Source organism: Lineus longissimus, chromosome 2 (assembly GCF_910592395.1).
Source record: "Lineus longissimus chromosome 2, tnLinLong1.2, whole genome shotgun sequence".
Classification (NCBI taxonomy): Eukaryota; Metazoa; Nemertea; class Pilidiophora; order Heteronemertea; family Lineidae; genus Lineus; species Lineus longissimus.
Window position 1 is genome coordinate 10,755,136 of NC_088309.1, and position 22,587 is coordinate 10,777,722.

General features: G+C 38.9%; 1 protein-coding gene across 1 annotated transcript in view; it reads right to left on the bottom strand.

The window, feature by feature from the left end:
* The window catches only part of LOC135499535 (repetitive organellar protein-like), a 166,692-nt gene that overhangs the window by 101,726 nt on the left and 42,379 nt on the right, over window positions 1-22,587 (bottom strand). Inside the window, exons 11-16 of the mRNA XM_064790351.1 lie at window positions 17,294-17,407; window positions 16,359-16,553; window positions 15,310-15,372; window positions 12,470-12,703; window positions 11,575-11,652; window positions 10,565-10,739 (exon numbers count right to left, since the gene is read on the bottom strand). Of these exons, the coding sequence (XP_064646421.1) occupies window positions 10,565-10,739; window positions 11,575-11,652; window positions 12,470-12,703; window positions 15,310-15,372; window positions 16,359-16,553; window positions 17,294-17,407 (859 nt within the window). The remainder of the gene's footprint in view (window positions 1-10,564; window positions 10,740-11,574; window positions 11,653-12,469; window positions 12,704-15,309; window positions 15,373-16,358; window positions 16,554-17,293; window positions 17,408-22,587) is intronic.

The window sequence follows — 22,587 nt, forward strand, 5'->3', positions numbered from 1 at the left end:
GTGACTTAAAGCATCAAGCGTTAATGTTGTCAACAAGACATCAGCAGTGATGTCAACAACTTCAATGTCATGGCGGACGCTACGTTGGCAACATCAAAGGTCGACCTAATAAGTCGGCCATTTGCTTCCTTTGCATTGCACATCGGAAGGCAAGGAATTTAAGCCTATGTTTGCCAGAACTTGAAACAATATAAATATCAGTTGGCAAAGAAAAGAAACTCTGCAAACGACAGCAGACTCTACACTGATGTGTGAAATCAACAACGCAACTAACAAGAAACTCTGCTTTACTTCAAGTATATGTCCACCTTGAGCCAAACACAGATATCTCTTCACACCAACTCACCCTCAACTCAGAATAATCAAGTCCCAATGATAAGTCCATCACAATGCTTTGCTAAATCCAAGCCCATGTTGTATTAGAAATACACAAGCATAGTGTTGCCCAGCAATTAACAACCTGAAGACATGATCAATTAAAGAGAGGATGCTAGCTGAATGTGACTTACTCTGCCCAGAAACCTGAACCAGAAATATCGATGAGAAATATTGGTTTATAAATACTGCATGGGAAGCTGATCAACCTTTGGTAAAATATGCATTCGGGCATCATGGACACAAGGTAACAGAGAATAATTTCAAAATTGTTATACCCCTCCTCTCTCAAGAATCAATGCTGAGTCTGATTTTGACCTTTCATGCTAAAGTAAAATCTGATCTATAATATCATTGAGGAACAGAGTAGCAAAACAACCCCCCTCCACCCTTCCCCCTTATTCAGTGATTGAGTAGTCACTAATCACACTGACAGGAGATTGCTTTTCCTTTAAGACACCTGTTCATCCAGGCGACCTTGACCTTGTATCCTAATGACATGCAAGCATACCTTCTTCCTTCCACCTCCCACCAGCACAGATGCTTGACATATCCAAATTGCTTCAACGGTTATCCTTCACGATACTGCCAGCTGACGAACTTTGAACAGAAACTGGTATGACGTCACGATTCCACAACTGCTAGATTAATGAATTTTCCCGTGCACAACATCCGAATCAGAAATTGACATCTTTAATTAACTTCTATTCAATGCACAACTGTTTGCCTCAGTCCCCAATGTAATTTCTCAAATCCTTGTCAATATGTCTTCATTTCCAACCCACAGATGATATTTCACTGAACTATGTGTTATAATGAATGAACACAACACATCGAACGTGGACTATATCTGTAGTTAAACCTTAGAGAAATATAGCAATTACAAGACCAATATATTATCTACTTAACCAGTCTTTGCCTGTAAACCACCAATATATTTTCTACTTAGCCAAAGCTAGCATGTTGGAGTCCCACATAACATTCTCTCTATACCAGATGGTATTTAAAGGTACAGGGTATCTGAAATGTGTTTTTGTAGTTGATGGCTTACGTCGAGATGCCACTAACGCAATCATTCAGCTTAACAGAATTTTGCCAGGCATAGCCAGAAACTGCCACGTGAAACAGCGGCAACGGTCTCCAAGCTGAGCACATCCATAATTAGAAATTCAAATTCAATTTCTTGCAGCAAATGAGGAAGGGTGAACTTACTCTTTAACAAGTCAATCAGAAATTTAGATGGGACAATATTTACCAGCTTGGGCTTTGACAAAGAGCTTGCGTGTAGCTATTGGCGTAAGTGTTCAAAGCAAGGTAAAAAATGACAAGATACACAACATGGCATGAACGTGTAATGAGTTTAGGTTCGATATGAAATATTACCACCAACATCACTCTGGAATCATATTCTTAGCATTCCGCTTTCAGGATCTTTTAGATACACCACAAATTACAAGTTAAATCTGAAAGTATTGGTAATTGTCTGCCCTGGCATCAGCACTCCGACAACTTTCACGAAACCCTTCCTTCTTCTTTGCCCCAGTGTGGTTTTTTTGCACGCTGTCAACTGAGGTTATTCACCAGGTCAGTTTTTCAAGGAAGCACAAGGCCTTTGAGGGTGTTCTTGGATGTCAATACCATACAGTATTTCTGATGATTAAATCTTGATAAAGGATTAACAGTGGCCGATAGCTGAATCAATGTAGAAGTCTGCTAATAGCACAAGGTAATTGGACATGATTGCACTTAAAGTCATCTCGCAGAAGTAACAAGACTCCATTTAAAGAAATTAGTTGTTGTCGATATTTTTGGTTGGTAGCTTTGCGTGCAGCAATAGTCAAAAGCCAAGAACCAGTAATCGTCATTAGCATTCCTTTTTCTCCTTTTATGGTACATATTGCAGAGCAGATTTATTCTGCACGATTGCCCATCGCACCAATCAAGGAATGATCAATCGTTTGGTTAATTAATGCAAATAGCTCTAGTTGAACTGACATCAGATGTTTGACTCGAGCAAATGTGCAGCTGAGCCGTATGAGATCCAGTTTGATGACTTATGCAAATGGTCCTTCCTTAGATGTTTGAGTAAGCCAGATGAGGCTGTCATTAGGTACCAGACAGAGGAAGTTTGCCGCAACATCTTCAGGTTGTCTACGGAAATGAAGGGATGCATCTGAATGGATCTCAGCAGAGAAATGGCTTTTATTCTTTGGGTAAAACTTAGCTTGCTGAAGACTTATTACCATCCAGGCGCACCAGACTTTGGCACCCTTCTTATTAATGAAATCTTTGAAATTGACCATTTATTTTGGAACATACCAGGAAATGATGAGAAATACAGTGCACGCCCCTCTTTTTCTCAAAGATAAAGCATTCAGTTCTGACATCTACCTCTTGAAAACTGATTTTGAAATGTACAGCAACAGTGTCCTTTGAGATGGTCCCAATGAAAATATTTCCCCCATCAAGCATATTATGGATCAAAAGGTCGTATAATCGTGATGAGGTCAAGAAGTAATCAGGGAAATTACTCGGATTATGAAAGGCAACGGAATTGACAAAGTATCATTACAGCCATCTCATCATCAACAGGTTATCATTACAGGAACGAACCCTGGCTATTTCTTAGAGGGGAGGCGTCATACATGAGTATTAATTTCAATATACTCTCAACTCGGCTCTATAAGACCAGGTTGATCATACCGCCCAATACCACATTTATGATGTTTATTCATAAGGATATTCATCCGGGTAGGGGTGGTAGGCCTATAACAATTCTCGTCAGACCTCATTGGTTGGAATCGAGATTTTGGGTAATCCTACATGTATGTAATGGGCGGGCAAGAAATATATGATCTGGTCTTACACAGCCGAGTTGAGAGTAGTTGTAATACCATGTACCCAACTCCCGTTTTGTGATACCTGCCATGCACTGACTGTCACACAAGGTGCTGTTCTTCTTATTCATTGACTTTCTTCTATAATGCAAGTGTAATTTGTCACGGCATGCTTTTTGTAGCATCTCAGTATCTAATTTAGTCCATGGGGATAATCAAAACCTGTTCAACACGTTCTTTTGGCTTGATTAAAGTACCAAAAACAGCAATCACTAGTTTTACATGTATTAACTTGTGATTCAACTCCAGCTAGTTTATTTTTCTAACACCAGGTGACACCAAATGTTGTCAATAGACATATATATATTTGATGGTAATATTTGAGGCAGAAGATAGGATTTATGACGACTCCCACTAAAGTTAAAATCGCTGAATGCATGATCAAACATGCTGGTGAAACATATGACTGCAAACTCTACTAGACGACAAAGTATATCATGAAATATTCAGCCAAAGTTAGCTGTAAAAGTTGACATAATCTGTGGCCAGTTCCCCCTCCCACACCCTTTTTCTCTTGAATAAGATGGGAAGGACAGCACAGGTGCAAATGGGAATCGGTACAGACGTGGTGAAATCAATACATATCATATTTATATATGAATGCTACAGAAAAATATCATTTTACTATCATAAAGAAGACAAATGAAAAGAAATAATGAAAATACCTGTAAACCGAACGCAGATAAGAATAATCCTCGTGAGCAGACATCGTGAAGGACTTCTTGTACTGGAACAGTTTTGAGCAAAAATCGTGAGGCTCAAAACCGTGAAAACACACGGATATTCTCAATTACGTGGTTGGTTGGCAAATAAAACGAACCGGCAACTGAGGCATGGCAATAGAATAACAATAGAAATCCATTCATATTTCATTATTGATTATGACCAAGATCAAGATCAAACTTAGCAATCCAGGAATGACGAGGTTCATTTTTTGTGATGAGTTATTTTTATCAGTTTCTCTTGACAGCTTTTTCAGAAGGTCAAACTATAGGCGAGCAGAGAAAACTAAAAATGTAAAATGTTATGAGTAAGCGTTTCCCTGGGGGCTTTAAGACTTTGCTCTGGAAAGCGTTGCAATATTTGTGCATCATTTTTCTTAACGTGTTCGCTGCCTAGTCACGAATATACTCGAAAGCTGGTTCCTGCTCCATTGCCAAGGCACGAGTATATTCGGAGCAGTCTATGCATTATTCCATGTATTTCAAATGACTGGCAAAGGTGAATACACCTCCGTTCTGTAAAGCATTACGTCATAAACGTTTATTTTAGTGTGTTTATTATGCACTAGGTGTGCTCTAGGTTCATGGCCTACACTCGTGGTGAGGAAATGGAGCAAAACCTAAAACTGGAAAACGTGGCAAATGGCGGTGGACTCCAAAAAATGGGGCGGCAGTGAATGTGTTAAAAAGTTCACAAAAACCAAACAAAATCAGCACCAGTGAACGAAATTTCATAAGGGCGTCTGGAATAATCTGTTAGACTTATCAAACAACTTCATATATCATGTATATTTAGGGTTAGACTTTACCAGGGAAGATCATGGTAAGAACTGTCAAGCATTAACATCTTGGAACACAACGGGTTACCATAGCGACAACATAACATACACCTGGCAAATCTGATTTCAATTGGCCCATCGTATGAAACTATTAATTCGGTTCGGGATAATGGCGGATTGGGGCATCAGGGAGAATGACAAAATCTGACACCACCAGCAGAGGGATTTTATCTGGAAACCAGATGGTAATAACAGGCCAATCAAAGTAAGGCTTGCAAGGTGTCTCTATTGTAACCAAGATGTCGATGATTGACACTTCTCACAGTTATCTTCTCCAAGAAAGTCTAACTTCAAAAGTCATCTTGAGTACCGCCAATGTAAAATTTTGCTACTTCAATGGATGCTGCCAGCATCTGCATATAATGGTTTTGGAATTGTTGGAGCCTTATGTTACCTATAAAAGAGAAGCACCGACAAGAAAACTTATCATAAGTTTAAAGCATAAGCGAGAAGGAGAAGGGCAAAATTAAAGACCTTTAATGCCTTTGACTACAAGAACTTAGACTTCATATGCCTATCTGTTTCATAACTTTTGGTTTCGAAAAGATCAAAGTAGACTTCAAAGTTTAGTTCGAAGTTAGAAACTTTTATAGAGAAAGAAAATGTGACTTTCATCACCAATGTTGAGAATATTGAAAGGAAAAACAAAGTTGTGTTCAGGGATAACAAAGTCATAGCCAGGAGTGCGGTTCCTGTTTCACAGATTTTTCTGCAAGGAATAGGCTTTGGTGATTTGAAATGAAGGTTTCTAAACCCTTTGATAAGTGTGGTGAGGTGTTTTCTGCCTTAAAAGTGTGCTGTAGTTTAACGACGCATATCTTTGTCACTGGGGCTAACAGCAAATCCCCCCCCCCAACTCTTCCTTTAAACTATGTTGCTTGTCTTCATGTCACTTGTTAAATGCACCATAACTCATCACAGAAGTGTAGCCGCACACGGTATTGACACGTGACAGAAAATAGCGTTGACATCACACGATTAGTTATAGGATCGTATTCGAAAGCCGTTAACTGCCGTAGGCTTCATATCAAACCACTGGAACATCAAACACATCGTGTAGAAGATTTTTGTCTATCGTGCTGCTGTCTTTAGGCAAGCATATAGAGTAACCGCTAACTTTTTTTAAACTGATTTTTTAACACATTGTTTCTCTATTAATTGCCATTGTTTGATGATTATTTTCTCACCCTACGGAGACCACGGTGTAGCAAACACTCATTCTTTAATGAGGGTTTTTATCAGAACACACCTTTGATCTCATTGCATCGTTGATAGGCTTTTTTTACCTGCGTCTCATTTTGCGATGAGAGGTAATTAACAATCAGCAATCAATCGTTTTTTCTTCCCACTTCTAGTCTGAAATTTACAGTTTGAATCAAGTTTTCCCTTAACATCTCCAATCCCAAGGCCTCTTTGTACTTTCTGCTGCCTTCTTGTTGAAACCAGTGCACAATATAGCCAATTTGAATTAAGGACATCTTAACCTACATGCATGGCCCAAGGATTCAGAACATATCAAATACTTATGTGAGAGTGCCACTACAACACCGGAGTGAATGTCACGCATTTTGGTACCATTAAGCCTGTCAAGCTCGTGCTCTTAAGCCGCTAAAGCAAAAGGCTCTTTACTTGCTTGTGCCTTTAGCCTTTGAAGACTTCAATACCATAGCAACTGGTGGGGTTAGTCAGTGCTGCCACCAAGGAAAACATCGAGGAACTAAGCCAAGGCGTCGCCAAATCAAAAGAATCTATTAATTTCAACTATTACTCCATCTAGTGTGATGCACAACGTAGGAGATTTCCTCAACCGATTTTTAGATACATTGCTGCCATCTAGTTCAGTCAGACTGAACTGACTTTTCCAGAAGATTTAGTACAAAACGCAACATAGGTGTTAGGAAACGCATTGCCTAATCCAAAATTACACAAAATGAAAGGTTCGATCCAATTTTCTGAAAGAGCCGATACTGGGCCAAAACACTTTATCATGGCTAAAATGCACAACCCATGATCAGCATATTTCGAAAATGCAATGGAAAATTTGATCTTGTGCATGGTTATTAAGTTTTAAAGGGACAACTTGGGCATGGGATTTAGGACTTTTGGTAATGTTGCAAGGCGGTTCTGGACATGGCTTGCAAATTTCAGGCATATTCCATTCTAGTAAAGTTTCAACTAACTGAGTAACAGCTCAATGAATTTTCAATGATCCTAAGGCCGAAGTTACATAGACCTCATTCGTTCATTTCCCAGGACTCATTTTCCCCTTTTGCTTTCTTGCCCCTGTGAATGCACGGCCTTGTGGCGTGCATTCACCGAGGAATGAAAGAAAAACCCGGAAAGTGACTCATGGTAAATGAACGAATGAGGTCTATGTAACTTCGGCCTTAGAGGAGAAGTCACAGATATGCTGGAAGCCATTTTCTCAACATATATCTTATGCCCAAGTTCAGTCCATTAACATCAGTGAAAGGTTTATAGGAGGTTGCACAACATATTTTTCTAGTCAAACAGCTGTCTTACAGATATTTAAAAGAGATCTCATTGGATTTTCCCTGTGTAGCATGAATGATTTGAGCCACAAGATCTGGCCTTGCTACCCACCAGCTGGTTAAGTCAATTATGAAAAATAAATGGCCAGATAGCAGCCGACTAATTGTCCCAGGTCTGTTGATTGACTATTGGTCAAATATTAGAATCATACACGGTTACAGTATATTGACAAAGCTCTAATGCTACTGCTAGCCAATAGTATTATTTGCAGTAGAATCATGCTCTAGCAATACATTACTGCTAGCAATGTATTTGTGTGTGTGTCTGAGGTCAAACTATCTTCGCAAATGACATCCCAATTTCCATTGTCCCAGGTCAAACGCTGGACATCCCAAAACCACTCCTGGATACCTCCTGCGAATTGACCTAAGGATGTCAGGCACTATCTTGTCCACTAATAGGCATGGGTGACAGGGCAAAATGCCTCCTCTTTCAGAGAAATCTTTCATGAAATTTACCATGAAGCTTGGAAATTGATGCCGAAAACATCACTGTGTCATTCTTTCAAAGACTCCTGGATCACCCCTGACGACACCACCAGGCCAGTCACCATACTAACTGGTACTAAAATATTGATGATTGCCAGTGTCTGGTATCATTTTTGTGCTGCGTAAATAATGTAATATACACACATATTGGAAATTTCATGTCTGATATCTGGTTTAATACCAGTAATGTTCTATGATCCAAACTGTGCACTTTAAATGGCAAAATAGGAGAATTCAGTCACTTGGTTCTCTCGACCAATGATACTTATCAGTACCACATAAGGAATGTCATTAAACAACCAAATAAGGTACATCTCAGTGAGACACAAACATGCATTACTGGAATGCAACAATGCTCTTTAATTGTTTTGTTCTCTCATACAGGCAATTCTCTTTACCCTTGCCACTGCCTACAGCCCTGACGGGGGCGGAAAGCTTATAACGCAAAACTTATAAGAAGACTCTGACCAAGGTAAAATATAGGCCTTTGGAGACATCTCAAAGGAAGATTACTTCCCCCTCACCACCACTCCCATCCACCTCATCACCCGCACCCTACAGATACTGAACCAATGCAGGGAGTCCTCCACAAAAATGAAAACTGACCAGAGCTCGACAACCAACACAACAGTCTCACCTTTTATAGCTATAAGCGATACGCTTCTGCGTCGTGTCGGCATATCGAAAAGGGTGAAGAAGGGAATCATTCACCGCGCCATTCATCTTCGTAACATCAACCTAGCAAGCCATGTATCCATTGAAGAGTATTGTTACAAATGCTACATCCGGACTTGTGCCTCATGACAAACTACTATTCCCAACGCACGCGGACCCATTGACACTGTCAATATTGCTAACAGTTCAATTAACGGTAGCATAGCGATCGCTAAGGAAGTGGTTGTGATAGTTTCATGGGTGTTACCCTCCAGCTTTGAGCGAAGATAAAGAAGTGGCTATAATTGTAATCAATCAGGATTTTCAAAGGATCGATTCGAAAGAAGCGACAAAACGTATATTGTATATTTCCTAAGTGCTATATGGAAACCATTAGAAATGTGGTTTAGCCCGTAATGAATGGCATGATTCTTTAGACCATGTCTGCCGCATATGATGGATTTTCTTCCAGATAAAAAATTAGGTTTTGCTCAAATGACGACAGAAGGAAAAAAATGATACTAAGTATCTTGAAATCGGCTAAACTTCTTCAGTGCAAAAAAAGATTACGCTCCTGATTCTGAAACTGAAACTCATATATATCTCATGGCAGCCATCTTAATTTCATCTTTCAAAAATATGAGGGCTTCTCAGCAAATCAGGATGAAATACAAAGTCAGCTCAGTCATGGAAACAGATGAAGATCTGTTACAACATTATATAGATGCATCACTAAGCGAAGTGTCAGGATTCTAGCACATTTTTCAACAACAGTGGCGGATTTAAGGGGAAGGGGCACAAGAGGCACGCTTTAGAATATTCTACTTTTAGCCCTCAGATTTCCGGAAATGCAAGTAAGTCATGGCACCATGTTGATACAGTGAGGTCCAAGTCCAGCAAAAAATACCAGCTCACCTGAAAGGTTTACAACCAACTCTCCTACACCTAAACATTAAGTATTGTGTCGCAAGTGATTGCAGTCTGAAAACAGAAACACAAAAACAAAAACAATGTGATTGTACATTTCAGGGTGATGTGATGTGGTTCACAACGAATCCATGCAAGGGGGTGGGATGATACAACATTGAGATTCAGTAAGGAAGGGCCTGCAACTTATGCAACTTCTGACATCTTCTTATATATCTGATGATCAAATATTACTGTAGTCTACCTATCAAAGGGCGGCATAATTCTTTTCACTGTCCAAGATGCCAAAGTCATTGATCAGGACACCCATGAAAAAGATTCCAACGATTATCAGGAAAAAAACCCTATAGTTTCACCGATTCTAGACCTGTCAACTAATTGATATGAAAAAAAAGCCATGGCATAATGACAATTGGAAAACTTGGTGCTGCCAACCTAATTCCTATCCAAATTTATCATATTGCATGCATCAAATGATCACGTGCATGATGTCTCGCTCAAACTGAATATTCAGGAACTGTCTTCGATTGAAGCTAGAGTATTATATGAAATAAATCTCTAATCTAAATATCGGCAGGGTGAGAAAACAAAGTTACAAACCTTAGTGAATCCATGCGGGGAGTGACGTCGATATAGCATGCTCGTGTCATCGTATAGGTGGCGCCACGTACGAAAATCCAACGAGAACAACAAACGCATGCGGTGTGTTTCAAGTGTAAAACATGCAATATGTACTGACACAAAAATGATAGTTTTTATATATCTTTCTGTCTGACAGAATGCGCAAAATATCAGCGAGGCTGTATGTGATGTTCAAATGGTGCTTAACGGGCAAATAGACAGGCAGTCGCTCCATAGTGAAGTAACATCAATAACACTATAAATACTGCTAAAACATTAATACTCAATGGACAGACGTTAATTTTTCATGAACGCTTTTTAAAAACTGATGCATTTTGCAAATTGATAAATGGTATAAAATCTGTCATGAACAAAATGCTCAATTGAGAGCAAAATGATTGGTGCAGTTTGCTCTCCTGAAATGAACGATGCTGGAAGGTCAAAAGTCTATCTAAAGCTATCTTGCAAGAAATCATTCAAACACTCACGGATAATTTGGCGAGGCACTTCTATGCCCACGGCTTGGCTGAGGTGCTGGTGGCTCCATCTGAATGTCACTTTCCGCATACTCATCCCGGCCATCCATTAACTCTTTCTGACTGACAGACTCGATGTCGGAAAGACTTGGTTCGATTGGAGGTAGTCGCGATGGCCCGGAAATTTCTGGAAAAGGCAACCAGATATACTGCAGCAATAATCTCACAGCATTTTGTGGTTTAGAATAGAGCAATGAATAAAGTCATTTTCTACAAATGTATAAAACTGTGCATCACTACAACAAGAACTTAGTGCTTAACCTCTCGAATCCCGTTGACCGACCAGTCGGTCATTTTGAAATAACGTTGTTTCCCAACGACCGACAGGTCAGTCTCAGTGATATTTTTATTCCCTTGAGCTGGGACGCTAGTTTATTGCTTGTTTTAGCATGTTTGATGTACAGTAGGGTCAGTTAGAGCATGCCTGGGTAGATGGTGCCTTGGTACCGGACTTTGGCGGTTGTATGCGGGCGCTATACATCGTGAAAGTCAGACCCAATTTCGCAACCACATGACCACCCTGGGATCCCGGGATTTTCAAGTTTTGGGATTCAAGAGGTTAAGCATGTTAAGGAATTATTAGGTTGGCTTTTATAATTTTGCCTGTGCCACATCAAACTTGAAGTATTAATGCTTCGTGATCAATGATTAAAATTTTCTTATATTTCCGGCAAAATAACCAACCAGCTTGCAATGACAGTAGTGTTCACTTCCACCAATTGCTTATAGATGTCACTGCTCGATTTGAGTCATCGATTCTGATAACAATACAACCTACTCCAGTAGTGAAGTAGTTCTTTGTGCAAATGACAATATTAATGACATATTTGCACTGAAGTTCATGACGAATCCGTTTGTTGCGGGAGCCATACAACCACTACATGAGAAGAGCTTGGATCAAAACATCAGACCGTCAGGCGGCAGCAGCAGACGAAATGTCTGTCAAAGGGACTATAATTTACCTGCCATTTTCTTTTGAATATATTCCTTATATTTTTTCTCTAAGATATCATCCTCACTCATTTCACTGGGGGCTTTACCTAAAAGGCAATTAAGATTAGTTGCAATTAGCATATGCAAAAAGCATATCTAAGGAGTTATAGAGCATATCTAAGGAGTTATAGAACTTATTCACTATTTGAACGGGAATTTCAGCTGCCTAACTGAAATGTTCAAAGAAATCGCATTGAAAAGAATTTATACGGATGAGATGTCTTCAGTATGAGAAGCATATCCACAGGTACTCCACACAAGAGGCATTAAAGTACAGTAGCCTATTCAGGGACCACAATGATAAAAGTCCAGTGAAAGTTAAACACCTGCCTCTGCAATAGACTTTAGAGAATTGCCACACACCACAAATTGTCCCCTCAACAATTATTTTATTACCCGCAAGTGTAACTTACAACAATTGGCATATTTGTTGACAGTTCAGCAACACAGATCAAAAATCATGAACTTTGTCTAAACGTGACTTTTCAGTGCTTAAGTTATGCAGGTATCGACTTGTGCCTCTGGTTCTATTGACAATAATGAGATGTCACAGTGGTGTCATTCTCTGCGTCCATCCAAGCATTTCCCACCAAGTGTTTAAAGATCAGACAAACACTATGCCATATGTTGATTCAATGATGCTAAAGACGGACTTCTTGATGTTTGCATGAATTGGTACACACAATAGGCAGTATATCACCACACACAGGTCAATATGTACTGCCACTTCATGGACTGATTTAACTCCTTTCTATCATATATCTCATGAAATATTGATGATATCAAGAATAGATTAATCTTTAAGCCATACTTCCTGGTCTCCAAAAACATGAATTTATCAATTCTACTGTCTCTGATGTTTACCTGGAAACCCTCGTAACCGGTCTCGCACTTGTGATGATCGTACTGTATCAAGATCACTATCAATCATGTTGTCATCAAAACTCGTCAAGGGTACCCCAGCAAGGTGTTTGACGTTGATCTTGTTAAAATTGTTTTCAAAGTCTTCAGTCCTTGGTGTGTCCTCACTACCATTGCACATGGCCTTCATGGACCAGGGGATGGACGGTTTCGGTTTTAGGTAACTCGGTATGTTGTCTGGAAAGGACCAATACGAGGTAAATGTAAGAAGATATTTCAACAGATCAGTAATTGCACAAGAGGAACACATCACAACTGTAAGGTTAAAAGGGTAATAATAATCTTTGACTGATTATTTCCTGTTTGGGCTCAAATAGTAATTTTCTTATCTCACACAGGTTCACATTGATGTAAATTGTTCTAAACATTAAGCAACCTTCAATTTCACCTCCCCTCTGGTCAATGACATCTTTCTCTTAGAGAAGGCTCTAATTAACCTGGTATTGGACAATGGACAATGATTGATTTTGATCATCAATATCTGGAGAAAACGCCCAGCAAAAAAGGATAACTGAATATATTTAGCAGAATTTCTAGTGTTCTTAACTCCAGTTCTTGGAAAACAAAGCTTGTATTGGGACATTACCCTAGATAAACACCAAATGACACACACCACACATGATAACATGTTCATAAAAAACACCAAGTCCAAATGAATGGACAAGCAAGGCATCAGAATTTAGCTGTGCCCTTCTGGGAAAAGGGAAGTTCAAACAGACACACAAGGGTAGGCAAGGGTTATGCTGAGCTTGAGTTACACTGGAAGTTGGGGAGATCATCTGGCCAAGGGTCCTGACTAATGGGTTTGCCAAATTAAAGAAAATACCAGCCGAAAAATGGCATTGTGTGTCGGTATCCCTTCTTCCTGAAGGGGGAGACGAAAGGATTGATGCACAAGTTGGCAAGGAAAATACCAGAAAACGAAAGAGGTTCCATCCGGTAACTGGTAGATTCCTCACTTACCATAAGGTAAATGTAACTAAAAGATGGAACATGTTTTAATTCAATTCAACCCATAAAATGTACATTATTTTTGTTTCTTCTTGAATATGGCAAATCCAGTAGCCGGGCTGCCTCCCCAAGGTGATCTTCCCTTCTCCTGAGGATGAGTCAGCAGGGGAAGCTGGGGGATTAACAGTATACATCCATTAAAGGGGATATCTGGCAAAAAGACAAAAAGTTTCTCATCAGAAACCTGGATCAAGCAACACCTTAACACCTTTGAGGGTGACAATGCCTCCCCCCACTCAGCAAATCTAAGGGGGCCAGTGCTTGCACCAATATTCTAAAATGACCCCCTTTAACCTTAGGAGATTTCCATCTAAATTCTGACCTCCTTTTATTTCTTCTATCCGATAGTGGGGTCGGGGATTGTGATGGTGGTGGTGGGTGATGGGCATATACAAAGCCTTGCTAATTTACTGTACTTCTGCATATCAGCACTAGGTTCCATCAATTGCAGGTGTCAGAGAAAAAGAAGATCCTCTTGATAAAACAGTTTATTTGCTGCTTGACACTTGAACACCTCTGACATCCTCAGAAGGACGACTTTTTTGTAAAGCATATACCAAAGGCACTTCATGAGAAATTCAAGGTGGCTTTGATCTATTGCTTTCTTAAGTACAAGACATGCACTCTTTATGATAGAACACATACATGTTCATGTCTCGTCTTTTTAAAAGCTTCCTTCAAATAAAGTCTGATCAAAAGAAACGATTATCAATACCATCCTCGGTTCATTTAATCAAACAAACTGGAACACTTAACCGACTCATTGGTTTTCTATAGAAAGCTGTTGGATGTAAAGCCTATTCGAATTATATGCATGGAGCCCTCATATTACTGTCAGTGTTTTTGCTACATTTATGTCTTTTTGTCATCGAGCTTGAAGTCATGAAGTGGAATAAATGGAAAGTTAAGCCATTCCCTGAACCCTTTTTAAGGTTTGACCATAGGCACCACCAATATGGCTAGAAAAAATCCTATAGTAATTAGAACCCTTTCAAAATGACGTGAATGCCAATTTCGAAGGTGGGAGTCTGTTCAAAGACTTGACCCTCACCCTTAGGATTTAAAATTCCAGCCAAAGAGCGGTGCCTGAGAACAACCCATAACAAATAGATACAGTTCCCATTGATACTCCTTGGTGGAGACTGTAGTTCTGTTTTTGAAGCCTCCACACTTATGGATACAGAGCTTACCGTTGGCCTAGCCTGAAATATTTGCGATTTTTGCAACCGGGGTACAATCGTGAACTTTAGGGGCCCAAAAATGTTTGACTTAATGGCTTTATCATTGGAAAATGCACCAATTCACAGAAATAAATGGACATAAATTGATGCTTTCACAAACACTATGGTCATGATATCAAAGGGTAACAACCTTGTTGTTATGAACAAGTTCCAATTTCCTAAGATTACAAACACAGTTTTCCTTATCATGAATATTTGAGACTCTCAATGGTTGTGTTAGAAGTAGTAAAACAAATCAATCAACAGATTATGTGCAAACTGTTAAATTTCGATTAAACAAAATCAATTTCAAAACTTTAATTGTCAATAATCTGCAGTGCTTTTTGATTTACTTACAAAACACCATGTCTGCAATATATTTGGAAAACACCATAGAAAGGGAAATTAAACTAAGCAACCGAAAAGGAAGGACAATTTAGACTGGGATGACTGGGACATACGATTATGTACATAAGCAGCCAGAAATATTTATGATTTGATTTGATATTGCAGCCATAAGGGTAAGCGAAGTTATTAATTTTAATACAATACCATAGCTAAACAATCTGAGATTTCCAAAACATTCTAAGATGCCCCTTTGAAGCCGAGGTACACCTATAGTGCAAATGAGCAAAGAAATAGTTTTTGTGTGAAGTGTGTAAGGTATATCTTGTGCATAATCACTATCTCGACACATTTGTCAATTGAGTTTAATTAATCATCCATTTGATATGAATGATGTAATTATTTGTCATTTCCATCTGCACAAAGGACCCCGCAAACAAGAGGTTTTTGTTGCAGAGACAAAACTCTCTAGTTTATGGGAGTTATCACAGGTGCTTGCAAAAAGAATTGGTGATTGCTGTGACTTTCAATAAACATCAAATCAAGAAATGATAAAGACTTATCCATAGCCTTTATAGACTCTTGACCAAACCCATTGATTACCATTTTAAAAACAGACAAATGTTTGTTTTATTACTCATCGAAGGTCGCAGCATTAAAAATTGTTCGACTTAAAAGTTATGAATTAGCCGGTCTCATCGCCGATTGCAACAAACAGGCAAGAACCAGAAGTCTAAAGTTACAGCTACAGAAGCAACTGAAGTAACAGCTACAGAAGTAACTTAAGTAATAGCTACCGGAGCAACTTAAGTAATAGCTACAGAAGCAACTTAAGTAACAGTTACAGAAGCAACTTAAGTAACAGCTACAGAAGCAACTTAAGTAACAGCTACAGAAGCAACTTAAGTAACAGTTACAGAAGCAACTTTAGTAACAGCTACAGAAGCAACTTAAGTAACAGTTACAGAGGCAACTTTAGTAACAGCTACAGAAGCAACTTAAATAACAGCTACAAAAGCAACTTAAGTAACAGCTACAGAAGTAACTTTAGTAACAGCTACAGAAGCAACTTAAGTAACAGCTACAGAAGCAACTTAAATAACAGCTACAAAAGCAACTTAAGTAACAGCTACAAAAGCAACTTAAGTAACAGCTACAGAAGTAACTTAAGTAACAGCTACAGAAGTAACTTAAGTAACAGCTATCTATTCTACTGGTTAAAAAGGACCATACAAGCTTTTAAAAACAGGTCCAACCTTTGCGACCAGTTGCTGCCTGTGCTGTTCTCATGGCAGTGCGAGCCTGCACAGCTGCCTGAATAGCTTTTGCCCGATCCTCTCTAAGTAAAGATTTCTGTACATTGAGCAAACTCTCCTTATATTTTCTCTCAAATTCTTCAGTTCTCACTGAATCTACATCACTTTCCCTTTTGCGACGAGGGGCGGGGACATCTGGTGGAAAAAAGGGTACCAGAAAACAGTTAAATCGGGTACAAACAGTTGTGATTGCACATGAAAGACAAAACAATGAAAAAAAAACGCCCTGAAAATCCAAAATAATGTGTGAGTAGGCTGTTGCTGGGCAATAGGGGCTTACCATTCTCATGCAAGGGAAAACCTGTTGCAAAATACTTATAAAAATAGGGAGTTTTGAACAGCCTTTGGGGATCATTTTGACAGGACATCAAAATAGAATTGAAGAAATTTGGTGCAAAGAAGAGAAGTGAGAGAGAAAAGGAGGATGAAATCAGACAAAAGACAAGATAGAAACAGAAACACTGTGCAGAAAACCATCGCATACGAAATAAAAGTCTTTACCAAGGTCTTGATATGTTGGGGTTTTAGTTGGTCGCTGGCGTTGGGCTGATGAAAAAGGGTGTCAAAGGGACAATTTAACTACATGTAACTAAAACAGCTGAAATGGTTTATGAAATGATTTCGATTGAAGCAACCGCAGGTGTTCAGCAACTACTCTAAGAATGATTATCAGGTGTAATCTGTAATGTGGGTATAACAAACTAAAAGTGTAAATGAAAACTGTGAAAATCTTGCAATGGAACATCCTGTACTGAAGTGGTTTTAGGGTCAACGAATATGGCGAACTTGTATCATTGATAACAGTACAAATTTGTGGACCGGTATGCGACATTCAATGTGTTATTTATGTGTTTTCTCCAGTATGTCTTGCTTACCTGCCGGCACAACTGTTTTCATATATTCCCTTTGAAAATCTTCCGTTTTAACCGAATCTAAATCACTATCTTTTCCACTCATCATGTACGCTCGCTTTGATTTTGGTTCCCGGCCTGCAATGACAAAGGTGAAGAAAGTGTGAAAGAAATCATGAATTTAGAAGTGTTTTGTCAAGAAGGGGGTGAGAACCACTTTCAACAAAGTTGCAAACAGATAATGGCAAATAGGTTACAGAGTGTTTTTCTTGTCAAGAAGAGAGATCATAGTTACAGTTTTTAATGATGAATCCAGGGAAACTGTTGTCAGTTAACAGAATGACCACCTTTGTACAGCATCAGAGGTGGATCTGGGAGAAAAGCAGAAGGGTGGCTGGTAGAGGCTCTCCGCTTATCTGAAAAGATCTTTTAAACTGACTATCACTTTTGGTAATTTGACCCTCAAAACCACCCTATTGCTTAACTGCCTTGACCCACCCCTGTCAAAATCACACCCACAGATTTAGTCTTTTTCAGGATCTGAGATTCATAATGAGTGGATCGGTGCAAGAAAGAGAGTCGTTACTCTAGGCCTATACCCCCAACAAAAGCTATGCAGACCTGGTATAAGCATGGATGTGTTTAACTACAAGCACTTATGTCTGCTTTGACCCTCAAAACCACCCTATTGCTTAACTGCCTTGACCCACCCCTGTCAAAATCACACCCACAGATTTAGTCTTTTTCAGGATCTGAGATTCATAATGAGTGGATCGGTGCAAGAAAGAGAGTCGTTACTCTAGGCCTATACCCCCAACAAAAGCTATGCAGACCTGGTATAAGCATGGATGTGTTTAACTACAAGCACTTATGTCTGCTTTCTAGCTATGATCTTCAATGGTCCTGGATTTCTGCCATCATATTTTTGTTGACTTGTTCAATATTTATCTATTCTCACAGCAGAATGAGAAGCAAACTTATATGCCGAGACACATTTGATTAAATTGAATAACAGCATTTTTTAGAAATCATGCCCCGTCCTTGAACTTATTTGCATATTCCAAACAAACTTTGTACAAACTCTAGAGAAAGAAAACAGAAAATACTTGCTGTGTTTTTCCTGACAACCTCAGTCCATAAAATGATGAGTGGTAAAGACTTCAACATTCTAATCACAATGAGATACCTTGATCATATTGAATCACTAACCAATTTCATTTCAATTTTTAACAGATCTCAACTGAATCATGTTGCACTGCACTGGCACGATCTACATAAGTACAAGAAAATCTATATTGCCCAAAAAGTATGCCACATTCATGGTTCACTTTTACTGATATTGTAATGGATATAATGACATTTTGAACTACCAGTCTAATAATACAATATTATTGAACCTAAACAATTCCATTGAATCGACTGTGAATCGAGTGTTGAGATGACAGTGTTGAGAAGACCATTTCGATAATGACTTTGACACTGCATGTTTTTAATAGTCCTTTTGATAGGCTCGCTTTGCCTTTCTATTTCATGAGCATGGATGGGCTTGCCATTAGGTCAAACACAAAGTTGGCGTCAACTTATGAGTGCTGTTTAACTTTCGGTTGGATGACAAAGAGGCCCCAAAGCCAGGTCACAGAAATGTAAGTGCATTGCCAATGCCCTGAGACATGATAAACCATCCTGAAAAAGCATAATACCTGCTCTTCGAAGAGAGAACAGGATATCAAGAGTTTGGTCCCTCAAAGCCACACAGTTAACAGTTAACAGCTCTATGAGGAAAAATCAAATATCAATTAGGGAAAGCCCTATAAAAGTAGAGGAACAGTAATTCTGTAACAGTTGAAAAGGTTTTGGAAAAACATAGTACTTTTATGCAAATTTCTTCCAAAGAATGCTCACCTGCTGAAATGGGCCAAGTTGCATATAACTGCGGATCAAAATGGCAAATGAGTACATAGGCCTATAACTTGAATATCAAGCCGAGTCTTTATTGTCAATCATGAGAGAACTATTTCATTGAGGATTATTGTAGTGTTATAGTATGGCATGGTGCCAGTCACACATTGGATTTCCTGTATAATCCTTTCTTATCTCGTGCTTATGTGTCCCGCACACATTTCTATTGACAGGTTACTTTCTGAAAGTCAATTCGAATGCATAACAGTAAATATCAAAGCTGATAATGTCAGGTGGCAGGCCAGGGCATGCTGAGGAAGGATTGACAAATAGTTAGTAGCAAAGTCAAGCTGGGATCCACATTTGACCGCCTAATTTGCAAATTTCAATGACTACCGAAGGTCATTGCAGGAGAGGGGGGAGTTGGTAGTGGTTGCAAAAGTGCCCCTCCCCTGTAGTGGAAATCCTGGTCACACCTTTGCTGCCAAATCACAGCTGATATGGGCCAATGTTCTTGTTGCTTTAGCAGTGATTTTGGCAAGCTCATCAATGTTGAAACCTATGTCCCTACCAAACTCGTTTGGTGGGATAATAACAGATCATGTACCACAGACCAATATTCAAGTGTGCTGTTGCCACAGAAGATGTCCTTTCGGATGAGAAACTTGCATTAAAATGTCCAAGATATTGTTTATCACATTGAAATGTGATTTGATAATAGAGAAAGGAAGGTGTTTCTAAGCATCAAGCATAGAGGATTCCTCTCTAAATTTATACCTTTATTGTCTCCAACCAATGGCACCACACAATATCTGACACTAATAGGAACACAATAAATCACCATAAGATTTCACAGCATTTGAAAATTTAAACCCAATATAACCTCAGAACAGTGTGCACCAATGAAAAGAAAATCCCGAAAAAGACTATTCCCGGCCTTCATTCTATACAGGCCTGCTCTCTCAGTTCATTGACTCCTAATCCAACTATCGTAACCATTTAAACATTCTTTAGCCATGTACATGATATATACATGTACTTCCTGCTGACACATCAGCAAGACCAAGGAACCTCTCAATAATCGTCTATATGAAAGTTAATAGATTCTCAAAAGGATTACATTAAAATTCATAAACTGTTGGCAAGAACACAATACCTTCGTTGATTTTTGGCATTATTGATACATTTTAAAGCAAAAACCCATTTGAAGTAATGCGTTTTTGATATAAGATTACTACGGAATTACCAGAGGCACCTGGCAAAGAGTCAATCTTGTGAACCAAATCACAAATGAACCAGTTTTGTTTCATGAAAAATCTCAGACAATGGGTTGAGCACCTCAAGGTAAAAGGATATGTGCAAGATGATCTCATTCAACTAGGCCTATACATTGCCAGACAGTTCTTAACATTCCACAATTTCAAACCCCATGAACCTGCAAAAGCACCTACGGGAGTTGGGACGTGCAGCTATTGTCGTTGGGTAGTAAAACTATATTATCAAAAGGTTCTAAACTACTGAAATACGAGAGAGAAGATGAGGTTTGTCTAGTGCACTAGTGCTGTCTAACCCTTTACCTCCTTTCTGTGGCGATAAGGACCGTGACCGGCTTGAATAGAAAGATTTCCAGGATCCACCATTGTATCCTGAGGGGTACATACTCAGTAGCCTAACCAAATGTTTTCAGAAATCACAAAATCAGTAGCCCTTAGAAACTCGAGCTAACAAGCCGGCACACTTTGACTAGCATGTACTAATCCCAGGCCTTGTCACACCATAGGCCTACCTATATAGCAAATATGGAATTCTTGCTGTTCGTCTTTGATATGGTAATCCCAAAGGCCTTTCATGCCATGAAAAAGACCGGGCAACTAAGTCTATAGAATAACTCTCGAAAAAGAAAAATGGCTTATCATAATATTTTACTATGTGTAAGCACTACTCAGTCTGTGTGTAATTTGGAGTTTAACTTTGTAAGGCTGCCCTATTTTCAAACATTTCAAAAGAGGACAGGGGTCCGAAATTAAAACAATAGCATCAGAATATTTCTTTGTAAAGAAAGCATGGTGATAAACTCTCAACGAGTGTGATAGGCAGGGCACATTTAAGGGTTTCATGATCTTGAAGCAACTTTTGGATTTTCAATAATGCCCATGAAGGAAGTTCATTTACCAACTATCTAATACACCAGTCCTTAAGAATGCTTGAGCAAATCAGAAATCAGGGAGCGACAGGGATGACTTAAAGCTGAACTGTCACCTATGTATGCAATTCTAAAACAACGTACAATGCTACAGCTCTATAACGGATTATGTATTAGCCTCGTTATGACCAGAAAGGTTTTGATGAGACAACTATAACCTTTTGGGTTGGAAGGTCAAAAGCAGAATCTCGGTGTGAACACTTTAAGTCGGATAAGTACAATCCAATCAAATCCAATCGGGATTACATATATCAATATTCATTGATATATGTAATGTACTAATCCAACTTAAAGTGTTCTTTTTAATGTGCAGTTGTAAAATCCAGCTTAAAAAGGAAAACTAGATGTAGTGGCTGTCTCACCAAACACTCTGAGGTGAAGCTAAAATATAGGCCAAAACCAGGGCGGGGGCCAAAAATTTGGGTAAAATCACAGCTGCACCCATACAGTATTTGGTGAGACAACCAAAAACCAATTATGTTGTAATAGTTGTAAATGAAGTACATTTTAAATCAACGGTCAATTTAACTCTAAAAAATTTTACCAATAATTTCAGGAATTACTATACCATTCACAGATTGATCGGTTTAATAAATTCATTGGTTTACATACACTTAAAAATCTAATGCAGATATGATGTCGATGATAAAAACCATTAAAACAGCCAATTAAGTCTTCCATAGCATAATACCAAATTTGCCTCCGGCTGTCTGAAGATTTGGTGAGAAAACAGGAGTATGGTTATCATAATGTCGAATAAGGTTATACATGTCCAACTACACAACCAGCTATGGTTGAGTAACCACGATATATTATGATAAGCCGCGACATTATATCAAAAACGTGTCCTGCTGGCATGTCGCCAATCCCGTCAAGAATGGGCAGATATCGACAAGCATATTTAATGGCTGACCTCTTCATATCTCTCACGGAAGACACTTGTCACGTTAACCCCTTCCGCATCAACGCTGGAATGTGTTAAACCTTTGCAGAGGATCAGGATGAAATAAAATGACAAATTTCTGAATATTCCTAGTGACACTGAAAATTCCTTGAAAAGCATGGCACAAAAAGTCTGCCTAATATGAGAACTAATCATATGTCCTTTTTTTTTATCCAATGAGTTACGTGCTAACTGCAATGACCCAAACAATTGCCTTATATATGACAACTATCACCACAGGTAACAGAAATAGTTGATCATGATGCTGATCAG